Source organism: Ornithodoros turicata, chromosome 6 (genome assembly GCF_037126465.1).
Source record: "Ornithodoros turicata isolate Travis chromosome 6, ASM3712646v1, whole genome shotgun sequence".
Classification (NCBI taxonomy): domain Eukaryota; kingdom Metazoa; phylum Arthropoda; class Arachnida; order Ixodida; family Argasidae; genus Ornithodoros; species Ornithodoros turicata.
In genome coordinates, this window is record NC_088206.1 from 3,637,422 (window position 1) to 3,649,575 (window position 12,154).

A 12,154-nucleotide genomic window follows, 5' to 3' on the forward strand; every position below is an offset into this window, starting at 1 on the left:
ATTTTCCTGAGTACGCATTATCCAGTATTCCTCAAGGTTTCGCCTCCTTGTCGATTATCGCTTCAGACGCTATGTCCGTCTCGAATTGGCCCTAGCGTGATTCAAGTGTACGAACTCTGCCTCGATTCAAAAGAGATGAGGCGAGCCTGATCCTGATCCTGAAACCGCGAGATCCCTGGAACTCTTGTTCGGGTGGCAACTGTCACGTGATCCAGCTCCGGAGCCGACCTAGCAATTGCCGAGGAAATTTTTTCTTTAGTGCGTCTCATCTCACAGAATGCCTTTTTGTATTGTCAACTCACAGAATGCTTTACGCAGCAATCGTTCAACGTCCCGGACGAGCTATAGTTGCGCATGAAAACTAAATAAACAACCAGAGAGAAGACCTTGCGCGAGCGCTCGCGACTTTTGGCGCAGATGGGCTGCACAACTTTTCAGCCGGCGCGAATCTGTGCTGCAGGAACAGCACGTGGTCGGCTCGCAACAGAAGAGCGTTTGTGAGCCCCACAAAAATGTGACCTTCCGCGTGGCGCGCTGCGAGCGACAGCGCAAAAGCTCGTGAAATTCGCCGCCATCTTGTCCACGGCCGTGACCACGCGCTCCCCATGCATTAGATTAGGCGCTTTGCACACCAGTCCTTCTAGCCCGCCATACAGGGGGTAGGAGTTTCATAGAAGCAGCAGCACGTGTAAGGAACGTTTTTCGTGCGTATAGCATGTCTCGACTGTTTATGACCAAGTTTGCAGTCCTTGTCGTTGTAATCTACGTCGTTGTAACATTTCTTCCTCTACTCTTCGGGACGACCAAAGCGGGAGACCAAAGCGAACACAGTTCGGAGGTAAGGAGAACATTGAGCTCCTCTTTCCGATCACGTCATTTACACAACGGATGCCGTATATTACGAGCTACGAGACTATTCTCGGTGTTAAAGTTGCTGAGTCACGTCATCCGCCGCGAGTGACGCTAGATATACAGGGTGTTACCCTATAAAAGTCTACCCGCGCCGGCATGCCGTGCTCGCCAATTACTCAATGCAGGTGGTACGATATGCTGTCCACGTATAAAACTCATAAGGACATTCTATCATGGTATATACCGAAGTGATTGAGCACCGCAACGCAAAGTTATAGCGCAAAACGTGAGGTTCCCGTAGTCAAAACCGCCAAGATGACGGTGTTGTGAATCGCAGTTGTGACACAGTTCCCCAGGCGGCGACCTGTTGCTCTGGCAATCTGTCCATCCAGGCAGAGAAGTCCCCGCGTTAATGTTATTTCACTGTCTTTCAGTAAGCAGACGACATCCCTTTTGGGTGTCGTCTGCTATACACAAAAGCGCGATCCAAGGAATGGGCGCCGCCATTAGTGCTGCCACCCCGTGGTAGTCACAGGAACTGTGCACGTGTGGACTGCCGTTTGCAGAGTTCCTTCACTTTCCCGTGTGTGCTTTCGTTCATTTTCGTGCCCGCTCGTGTTCATTCCGTATACCCGTTCATTTTCTCCGGCTCGGGAACCGGTGTTGAACAGATATCGCATCGGCCAGCACTCCTCACGTGACCAACTGTGCATATCGCAGAAGCAAGCAATCTTCTTTTTCCTTAATCTTCCGAACGTTGATACGCTACTCAGATGTTTACGGGATGACTAGTCATATGGAATGTTGAAGTAATCGTCAGACATACTCATTAAAGACGGCGGCCACCAGTATTCATCATAAATGGAAAGAGCGATTTTGGCAGTCCACCCCTGTTGTGCCGTCGCTGGGAACGAGGCTAAGGGGCGCACAGAGACTAGTGGTTTCAGAGTAACGCGACAAGGTCTTTTCGTTCCTCACGTTGCTCACTTCGGGAGCAAAATACGACAGCTACACGAGAGCGAAATGAAAACTGCAGTTCCATCCGGCTGGCAGGATATGCGACACGTCGCCGTCTGGGGAGCAGCATGTCAACTGCTCTTCGCAACGCCGCCATCTTGATTGTTTGGCTACGGGAATTGCACGTTTTCCGTTTATAACTTCGTGCTGCGGTGCTCAATCACTTCGAAATTTACCAAGATTAAATGTGCTTATGAGCTTCATATGAAGACCGCACAATGTGCCACCTGCATTGAGTAATTGGCGAGTACGGCATGCCGGCACTTTGAGAGTGGCAAAACTCATAGCGATTAATAACTTCCTACGGACCGTGTTTCTGTCCCTTGTACAGTCGCCTATCCACCTCGCTTCTCAGGCTCCAGTAGCATCAGAAGCGATTCAACCGGACTTCACTCTGTTACCCAATAGAGGCGTCAACAACACCAACCTTGCAATCTTGCATCAGATCGTCACCGACATGAATGCGCAACAGGTGAGATGTTAACCTTATTTGACAGTAAGGTGTAGCTAAAAGCTGATGCCGCCCCAACACGAGACAACACTCAGACAACACGCCAACACGCGTGCAAGCTATCGTGCAGTTACTATAGAGACCCACCCCCTCGCGAACCAATGAAAGCCAATCCGGGAGATTTCTAATTGTCTTGGTTATGGTCTCAGCTGGACGCTTTGTGACGTCCCAACTTCACCAGATGAACGATCTAAATCAGCAGACCTCGCCAAAAGTCAACGCGGCCTATAGCTATCCTAGACGACCCGCTTAATGCCTCCTCCTCACCCTTTCACCACGTGGACATGCCAGTCAGGATGACGCCTGCTCCGGTCAATCGCCACAGATATTTTCCAACAGAGGCTTCCAATGGCTACCAGCGGCTTCCCATGCGGCTGGTGGCGGTTCGTCTCACGGCGACCAAAAGCACGAACGTGATACGTGGTACAGTACCATGGCTACTGTAATTGTGTTTCTCTTTTTTTCTTTTTTTTTTGCACGGAACGATTTCGCGTTTTTCGCGAGCGCCAAACCTTCGCGAATTAAGTAGATACACCGGCATCGCCGAGAAACATATCAGATTGCGTTTTTCGCGAATTTAAGTTCCTGCGTCAACAATGGCCTCCGCCAAAACGCGGGAACATGTTCCACGCGAAATCAACTACTTTTACAGTACGTTACGTTTGTTACGTCTTTATTACGTTGTTGCAGTTTTGTATATTTAGGTAGCATCGCAAAAGCTCTATCACACAACTTAGCGACAAACGCCGAAGTCGAAGGAATACTACACTCTTAAAAATGAACTTCACCGCATAACACGCTCCTAGCCAACCATAATCTCGAGTGATATCGTTATCTGCCCGGATTTGTTGAAAACGGGAGGCGTACTCCTTTTCTGTGACAATTATGAACAGCATAAGTGTCACAAAAAGCCGTACGCCTCCCGTTTTCAACAAATCAAGGCAGATAACAATATCATTCGAGACTATGGTTGGCTAGGAGCGTGCTATGCGGTGAAGTTCATTTTTCAGAGTGTAGCTCGTGTGAGAGCGTGGACGCCGTCACCAGGGTGTTAACCCACACTCTTAAAAATGAACTTCACCACATAGCACGCTCCTAGCCAACCATCCTCCCGAATGACAACGTTCTCGCCCCTGACTTGTTGAAAACGGGAGGAGCAGCCTATTTTGTGTCCATTATGCACGACACAGAATAGGCTCCGCCTGCCGTTTTCAACAAATTAGGGGCGAGAACGTTGTCATTCAGGATGATGGTTGGCTAGGCGCGTGCTATGTGGCGAAACTCATTTCTAAGAGTGCACCCAGCGAACACAAGTTCTCAGAATCTGGCAGACGGAAATCTGCCAGGAAATCACTACTCCAATTGGCCATAAGATCGCGTTAGTCCCAAGATGCTGAACAACTTGACAGGATCGGCCTTTGCAGGTAGTACACCATGTGGACCGCTTCGGACCTCTGGGACCGGGTGACCCTGTGCTGGTGGTGCAGGTTCACAATCGGTGGCGGTACCTTTTGCACTTGCTGTCTTCCCTCGCTCGGGTTGAAGGGATCGGAAAGGCTCTGATTATCTTCAGTCACGACTATTATGACCATCACCTGCCTTCTCTGCCAAGTAGCGTCACGTTTTGCAAGGCAAGCTGGGACGAACCATCCTGGTATAGACGTTACTTGTACAACATATATATCAGGGTTTGATGGGGGCGTTCTACACCTGCCTCCTTTTTCATTTCTTTTTTTTTTCTTCTTCTTCTTTTTTAACTACACTCTTAAAAATGAACTTCACCGCATAGCACGCTCCTAGCCAACCATCATCCCGAATGACAACGTTCTCGTCCCTGATTTGTTGAAAACGGGAGGCGGAGCCTATTCTGTGCCGTGCATAATGAGCACAAAATAGGCTCCGCCTCCCGTTTTCAACAAATCTAGGGCGAGAACGTTGTCATTCGGGATGACGATTGGCTAGGACCGTGCTATGTGGTGAAGTTCATTTTTAAGAGTGTACCCTCAAGCGGGCGCTTATGGCAAAGTCACCACCTTGTCGTGGTCACACATAACCGAAAACGTCATGAGGTCATGTGTAAATTATATAGTGCTTCTTATAGTTCTTACGCGATATAGTGCATGTTCCTCCGAAGTATGCATTCGAGTGGAGCAGGAGCTTCCTTTGCAGACGTTCACGTGTTTTTACTGCGAGGACATCGGACATAGCTAAGTATGGAGGGCGAAAGAAGTTACGAAACGACGCACGGAGACAACCATCGCTTTATCTACAAACCGTTTGGATCATGCACTCTTAGAAATGAACTTCACCACATAGCACGCTCCTAGCCAACCATCATCCCGAATGACAACGTTCTCGCCCCTGATTTGTTGAAAACAGGAGGAGGAGCCTATTTTGTGCTCATTATGCACGGCACAAAATAGGCTCCTCCTCCCGTTTTCAACAAATCTAGAGCGAGAACGTTGTCATTCGGGGCGATGGTTGGCTAGGAGCGTGCTATGTGGTGAAGTTCATTTTTAAGAGTGTGGGCGCGGCCATTTTTATAGTCACGTGTCTGTTGCGGTGGCGGATCCAAGCGAGGGGGGCGATCGCCCTCAAAAAGGGCTAGGTTGTACTACGTTAGTCTTCCCTCTCTCTCCCCTCCCAGTTACGCGCTTCAACAAAGAAAACGCCCCCGCTCCCCCCACAGCGAGGGTTTGGATCCGCAACTGGTCTTTTGGCTTTTGTAATGACACGTGTCCAGCACTTGTCCAGAATGCATTGTGCTCCCCCAGCACGCTTTCGCCTAAGGACTCTATGGAGCATTACAATTGTAATGCACCCCTGTGGTTGTCACAGTCAAATGCACAAATTCTGGAAGTACGTCGCATGAGCCTGAGGTACACGTATCTTTCATTTGGCGTACCGGTAGCATACCGTTCTCTGCTTTTTCGGTGAAAAGGCAACTTATAAGCTTTCGGTCCTTTGTGGCTTCCGAAAAGATTTCCCACACTCTTAAAAATGAACTTCACCACATAGCACGCTCCTAGCCAACCACCATCCCGAATGACAACGTTCTCGCCCCTGATTTGTTGAAAACGGGAGGAGGAGCCCATTTTGCGCCGTGCATAATGACACAAAATAGACTCCTCCTCCTGTTTTCAACAAATCTAGGGCGAGAACGTTGTCATTCGGGGTGATGGTTGGCTACACTCTTAAAAATGAACTTCACCACATAGCACGCTCCTAGCCAACCATCACCCCGAATGACAACGTTCTCGCTCTAGATTTGTTGAAAACAAGAGGAGGAGCCTATTTTGTGCCGTGCATAATGGGCACAAAAGAGGCTCCTCCTCCCGTTTTCAGCAAATCAGGGGCGAGAACGTTGTCATTCGGGATGGTGGTTTGCTAGGAGCGTGCTATGTGGTGAAGTTCATTTCTAAGAGTGTAGGAGCGTGCAATGTGGTGAAGTTCATTTTTAAGAGTGCACAGCCGTTATCATCACGAAATATGGTGAGAGCGCGTGGTAGGGGAAGATGGAGTGACCACACAAGAGAACGTTTTCCTGCATATATTCGCACGCAGATAACGTAACATTACACATTAAAGTAACCCATTAAAGTAAACACACCCACACACTCTTCAGTGTTCACGAGATGTCACTTGAAGTTTTGCGTTGCCATTTTTCCGTTACTATATAGGTGATGCAGATTTTTTTCGAGAATTCAACGCAGCTGTACCCTTTCCAATTTCCTGGACAAGATCCTCGGGACTGCCCCAGAGACACAAAACCAGACTAGTTAAGTGTCGTTAACAAATTATTAATGCTGTGCTTTTGAACTAACCTGCGATTACTTCTTGGTTTCAGTGCCCGAAAGATCAAGTGCCTCAACGCGGACCACCCAGATGTTTACATGCACTACAGGGAGTCAAAGTTCACACAGATCAAGCATCACTGGTGGTGGAAGGTACACTCTTAAAAATGAACTTCACCGCATAGCAAGCTCCTAGCCAACCATCATGGCGAATGATACCGTTATCTGCCCTGATTTGTTGAAAATGGGAGGCGTACGCCTTTTCTGTGACAATCATGAACAGCATAAGTGTCACAAAAAAGGCGTACGCCTCCCGTTTTCAACAAATCAGGGCAGATAACGATATCATTCGAGATGATGGTTGGCTAGGAGCGTGCTATGTGGTGAAGTTCATTTTTAAGAGTGTAGGGAAGGTAGAAGATGTCGACGTTTCGCCCATGCGCATTGAAAATGCGCATAATACCGCTGAAGGGCTACACTTTTAAAAATGAACATCACCGCATAGCACGCTCCTAGCCAACCGTCAGCTCGAATGGTATCGTTATATGGCCCGATTTCTTGAAAACGGGAGGCGTACGTCATTTTTGTGACAATTATGAACAGCATAAGTGTCACAAAAAAGGCGTACGCCTACCGCTTTGAACAAATCAGGGCACATAGCGATATCATTCGAGATAATGGTTGATAATGGTTCTCGCCCCTGATTTGTTGAAAACGGGAGGAGGAGCCTATTTTGTGCCGTGCATAAGTGTCACAAAAAAGGCGTACGCCTACCGCTTTGAACAAATCAGGGCACATAACGATATCATTCGAGATAATGGTTGGCTAAGAGCGTGCTATGCGGTGAAGTTCATTTTTAAGAGTGTAGTTGTTGTTGTTCCTGTTTATCCGCTCTCCAGGTGAACACTGTATTCCACAAACTGAACATCACCAAGAACCATGACGGTCCAATGCTGTTGCTGGAAGAAGACCACTACGTTACCCCGGACTTGCTTGTCATGGCCAAGCTCATGTTGTCCGAAAAAAACAGGTTAGGGTCCCCTCTCGTATACGAGAGGTATGAAACTTCATCTAACCGCGAGGGAAATATAGGTTTTGCAAGAACGCTACGTGTCTGTGTTCCGTGGGCAATAGTAAGGTGGACCACGACCACCATCCGCAGACAGCCGATAAGGTATTCATAAGGCGAAGCGTTATACGGAGGTTGTTCACGCAGTGTGAGCTTTATACTCTTTCAGGTTGAGATTCTCAAATGGGCGCAGAGCTCCAACAACCTGGGCCACCTCTTTACCAGGGACGTTTGGAACGTCGTCAAGTCGTGTGCTCACGTGAGTGTTGCGTTCATTCATGGTACACTCAAAACGCACAGGGGCTAACAAGGCCGCGCCCGAAAGCCACGGTCTTGAAGGGATTACGATGGTCTCTGAAAGGGACGCGACCTTCGGTCCTTCTTTTCTTTCGATATAGGAGGCAGCCAATAAGTGTCCATTCGTGGAACCCAGCCCTTCCCCTTCTGATTTGTTTCGGTTTCAGTCTGTCTACCAACGTCATGATGACGTTTCTCGGGTAGAGATCTATTGGGTGGTGCTGTCGAACACTATATGACGTCATCTGTTTAGAAACAGGGGTAGGTCCATGGACCTTTTTCACAGTGGCCTACACTCTAAAAACAGAACTTCACCGCATAGCACGCTGTGCGCCAACCATTGCCACGAATGATAGGGTTATCGCTTTTGATTCGAGGAGAGAGGGAGGCGTACGCCTTTTTGTGTCAATTTGGGTATATGATAATTGACACAAAAAGGCGTACGCCTCCCTCTCTCCTCGAAGTTCTGTTTTTAGAGTGTATACGCATGCGCATGACCTTGAGGCGTAGGAGAGGGTTATCTCCGTCTTCACTAGATGGCGCACTGTGGGGACGACAGAAGTGGGGACCAGTGGGGAGACCGCATTCATGGCGGGACCTTGTCGTCCCCACTCCGGACCGGTTTTGGTCCTTTGTGCTACACACGTGGATTTGTTTTGACGCGCGCCGAGCATAGTTCGTTGGAGAGCCGCTAGGATACTACGCGTATGTGAAAAAGGTCCAACGAGAGAGACCGGCACTCATTCAGCGCATGAGCCGGTGCAGCGGCTCGGTACAAGAACAGGTTCGAAGTGATACCGGCACGGTTAACTAAACCGAACTAGCGCCCTAGCTAAAACAGAACCGCAATTCGAAGGCACTCCGTGGAGTCTGAACCCGAGCCAGATGCTCAATTACCACTAAAGGTACAATTTCGGTGTGCTTATGGGCAGTATTTAAATACATTGTAATTAAAATACTATTTAAAATATAAACACATGTATTTATATTTTGTATTTAAATAGACTTGCAAAATGCATTTATAATTATATTTAAATACCAATTTTAGGGTATTTATTCTGGTAAATACTTTATAAATACTCCTAAATACAGTATATACTGACCCTTACCTTTCGGGAAGAAGGGTGAGTTTGGGGCGCAGTTATGCCGTGTTTGCGCTAGCATGCGCATGCAACAAACCATTTTAGATGACAAGTTTCTCACTGTTGTTGCGGACAACGGTCGCGACTACCCACCTCGTTGTACAAAGCATCTTCGTCAAATTTAATACAGTCATTTTTTCATGGGCACCCGAGGAGATGCTTTTCTTCTCAGCGAATTCGATTGTATACGGCAAAACAGAAGATGCCTAAAAGATGCAGTCTTCGAGAAACTTGTAATATTAAAATCGCCGTGATTATCTAACAAATAAATGCTATTGTTCGTTGCTGATTTGTTGTTACGATCATCGTTATTTCTGTAATTCCAGATGTCATTTTGCTCACAGTATTTATAATAGTAGTTACGGTATCTAAATACTGTATTTATATTTTGTATTTAGATACTCATGTTGAAAAGTATTTATGAAGAGTATTTAAATACCCCTTTCAACAAAGTATTTTGTATTTATATTTAAATACTCAGAAAATGTGTTTATGCCCATCCCTGGCTTGAACCCTCGAAATACCCCCGGCACTCGCCTCTTGGCTACGCCACCGTGTCTATACCCATGTATGCTGTCGCGGTCATTAACATATATTTGCATACTATATATACATGTGCTGATGAAGGTAAGATGTCTTGCAGGAGTTTTGTACGTACGACGATTACAACTGGGACCTGACACTGACTGCGTTGGCCAAGACCTGTTTCCCCAGAAACAGCCTCCAAGTGAGCCTGCGAAACTCTCGCGTCTTGCACATCGGAGACTGGTACGAGTCCATATTCGTAAGAGATTAGTTAGAGAGTTAACTAGATTCACAAGAGTTCGTATATTCATTCGAGTAGTCATCTAGTAGTCCAGTCATTGAGTCATATATTACATAATTGCAGTTGACACGTATAATACCTACATCCCGGTTTTGATTGTATTTTGTCTCGGAGTCGGAGATGGTTCTCGCGGATTTGCTGGTGAAATTTCAGGGATCATACCTTATCGTTCAAAGGTCCGGATAATGTAAATAGTTCCACATAGTTCCCTACAGATTCAGTACAGACACGGAAGAATACAATAACGTACACTCTTAGAAACGAACTTCACCGCATAGCACGCTTCTAGCCAAGCATCATCTTGAATGATATCGTTATCTGCCCTGATTTGTTGAAAACGGGAGGCGTACGCCATTTTTGTGACACTTATGCTGTTCATAATTGTCACAGAAAAGGCGTACGCCCCCCGTTTTCAACAAATCAGGGCAGATAACGATATCATTCGAGATGACGGTTCACTCTTAGAAATGAACTTCACCGCATAGCACGGTCCTAGCCAACCATCATCTCGACTGATATCGTTATCTGCTCGGATTTGTTGAAAACGGGAGGCGTACGCCTTTTTTGTGACAATTATGAACAGCATAAGTGTCACAGAAAAGGCGTACACCCCCTGTTTCCAACAAACCAGGGCAGACAACGATATCATTCGAGATTATGGTTGGCTAATCGCGTGCTATGCGGTGAAGTTCATTTTTAAGAGTGTTGGCTAGGAGCGTGCTATGCGGTGAAGTTCATTTTTAAGAGTGCAGACCATAGGGCTAGTGCGAGACATGAAGGATCTCTTCCTACAAATTGTGTGTCTGTGTGGTTTACACGTGTTCATATCCTGTCCTCTCCGCAGCGGCGTGCATAGCAAATCCAGGACCTGCAGGGAGGACTTGGTAAAGAGAGCCTTTAGAATCGCTGCCATGAACCGTTCGTTTCGGCGAGCGACGCGCCTCATGGAGATCCCGCCCCGGCATTACAAAGTCCCCCTTGTCAGCGGCGGGTGGGGAGACATCAGAGACCACAACCTCTGCCTCAGCATGACCACCCAATGAGTGACGCTCAGAAATTGTACGCTGCCTTATTATCGTGTGACTTTGCAATTTTCTATACCTGATGCTTCATAATGAAAATGAAATTATTCTTTCGGCAACGTCCGATTGTCTTGGATAGTCAGACTTGGAACGCATTATACCGGGATGCACTCCATTCCAAGCGGGGGCTCTCGTCAGGCGGGCTTGTGAAACGACGATGTGGGACGACTGAGCTGTTGTTCGGCCGGTGAAACAAAGTGTGTTGGTAAAGTGTGTTGTACGAGCACTGCTAACCGTTCTCGTTTGCAAGGAACTTGGAGAATGTGACCCACAATCAATTTCCAAAAAATTAAGCAAGTTCCGTTCCGCTGTACCTTGCCAAGGCGCGAGTGAGGGAGACCCAGGAGACCCGCAAGACCCAGGACTTGGGGGGGGGGGGACAAATTGAGCACATGTGCGTGATAGATATGCTTTTGGATGCACTGTTCTTCGTGGTCTTGGTCAAGAACAGACAAGGAGAACTCTTAAGTGGTCCTCCTGTCATGGTAAGTTGCGAACATGAACTCTTGAAAGTTTTCCTCACAAATTTGCTTCATGTAGCATGGAAGTGACATTTAACGTGCTTCTGTGAAGCTGTCCAGAAGGAGTCTACGTGCAAAATATTTTCGCTCTACGACGTATTGTCACTGCACAATAAAATTTTCAAAAGACCGTCGGCAAAAGCAGCCGCAGACGAGAGAGACAAGAGTCGCGCGTGACGTCGAAACTGCCACTGAGGGCCTTTGTTTTCTTTGTTTTTTTTCTTCTCGGCTCACGCGCCGCTTATACATGCTTGAGCTGTGCCGTTGGACGCAGGTCCCCGAAACTCACCTCGGAAAAGCGTGCAACGAAGAAGGCCGCCACTAGATACCCCACTGTTGCCGTTCCGGATCACTTCAGCGCGCTAAGTTTAGCGGCAAAATGTTTTTGTCGTTTCTGCTAATGAATCTAGTCTTTATATGTCCAAATACAACGCGTATAACAACTTTCTGTGTCGTGTTTCACTTTTTGGTCCCGTTTTTGAACGTATTGAGAGATCGGAAGGATCTAGTGCACGGCTGCATGCATCACATAGTGTACCTGTCGTACACCAGGCGCCGCAGGCGCAGTCGTCCATTTCTCCTTCGGTGACTTGGCCTGGCTTGGATTGTGCTTCAACTGGATCTTTAGCGCGCTACAATCAAACGCAAGCCAACGTCTGGTAACAATGGGGTATCTAACGGCGGCCTCCGGCATTGCACGCATCGGGATAGGAACAAATACATGGGAAAATGGCGACCTTGGGGGACCTGGTTGGACGTCACTGGTCACGTGCCGGAGCGTGCCCGTGATACGTCACGACGCCTTCTGCTTCGCCGATGCGCTCTTTGGATGTGGAGAGTGTTTTTTAAAGGTGGTGCAGAACAACGTTGGGCGTGCTCTGTAGGTTACCTGCACCCGTCGTTCTTTCGCAGGAGCTCATTTTATTCGTTGCAGAAGACGTCGCAGCGAAACACGAAACACATTTTGGGGGTCACTTCCACGCTCCTTTAAAGGGATACTTCAACGATCTGTGAAAAAATACCAGTACATCGTAGTTGGTGCA

At 47.6% G+C, this 12,154-nt stretch overlaps 1 protein-coding gene across 5 annotated transcripts; it reads left to right on the top strand.

Annotated features, from left to right (window-relative positions):
* The first annotated feature begins 560 nt into the window (after positions 1-560).
* On the top strand, positions 561-10,649 carry LOC135397569 (alpha-1,6-mannosyl-glycoprotein 2-beta-N-acetylglucosaminyltransferase-like). 5 transcript variants are annotated; one of them, XM_064629171.1, is made up of 11 exons: positions 564-688; positions 810-838; positions 2,201-2,341; positions 3,805-4,011; positions 6,061-6,158; positions 6,228-6,327; positions 7,074-7,204; positions 7,267-7,348; positions 7,413-7,502; positions 9,326-9,450; positions 10,353-10,649. In XM_064629171.1, exons 3-11 carry the CDS (start codon positions 2,327-2,329, stop codon positions 10,549-10,551), a joined length of 1,047 nt encoding a protein of 348 aa, XP_064485241.1. In that variant the 5' UTR covers positions 564-688; positions 810-838; positions 2,201-2,326; the 3' UTR covers positions 10,552-10,649. The 5 variants fall into 5 exon arrangements, with proteins under 5 accessions (XP_064485240.1, XP_064485239.1, XP_064485238.1 ...); XM_064629172.1 differs by having other exon boundaries at positions 2,225-2,341; XM_064629169.1 differs by having other exon boundaries at positions 562-838; positions 2,225-2,341.
* The last annotated feature ends 1,505 nt before the right edge of the window (positions 10,650-12,154 follow it).

Excerpts from the sequence above, each read along its gene's own strand:
- LOC135397569 (XM_064629168.1), top strand. The coding sequence starts at position 716 with ATGTCTCGACTGTTTATGACCAAGTTTGCAGTCCTTGTCGTTGTAATC. Across the intron at positions 839-2,200 it reads AAAGCGAACACAGTTCGGAG|TCGCCTATCCACCTCGCTTC; the intron begins GTAAGGAGAACA and ends TCCCTTGTACAG. Across the intron at positions 9,451-10,352 it reads GTCTTGCACATCGGAGACTG|CGGCGTGCATAGCAAATCCA; the intron begins GTACGAGTCCAT and ends TCCTCTCCGCAG.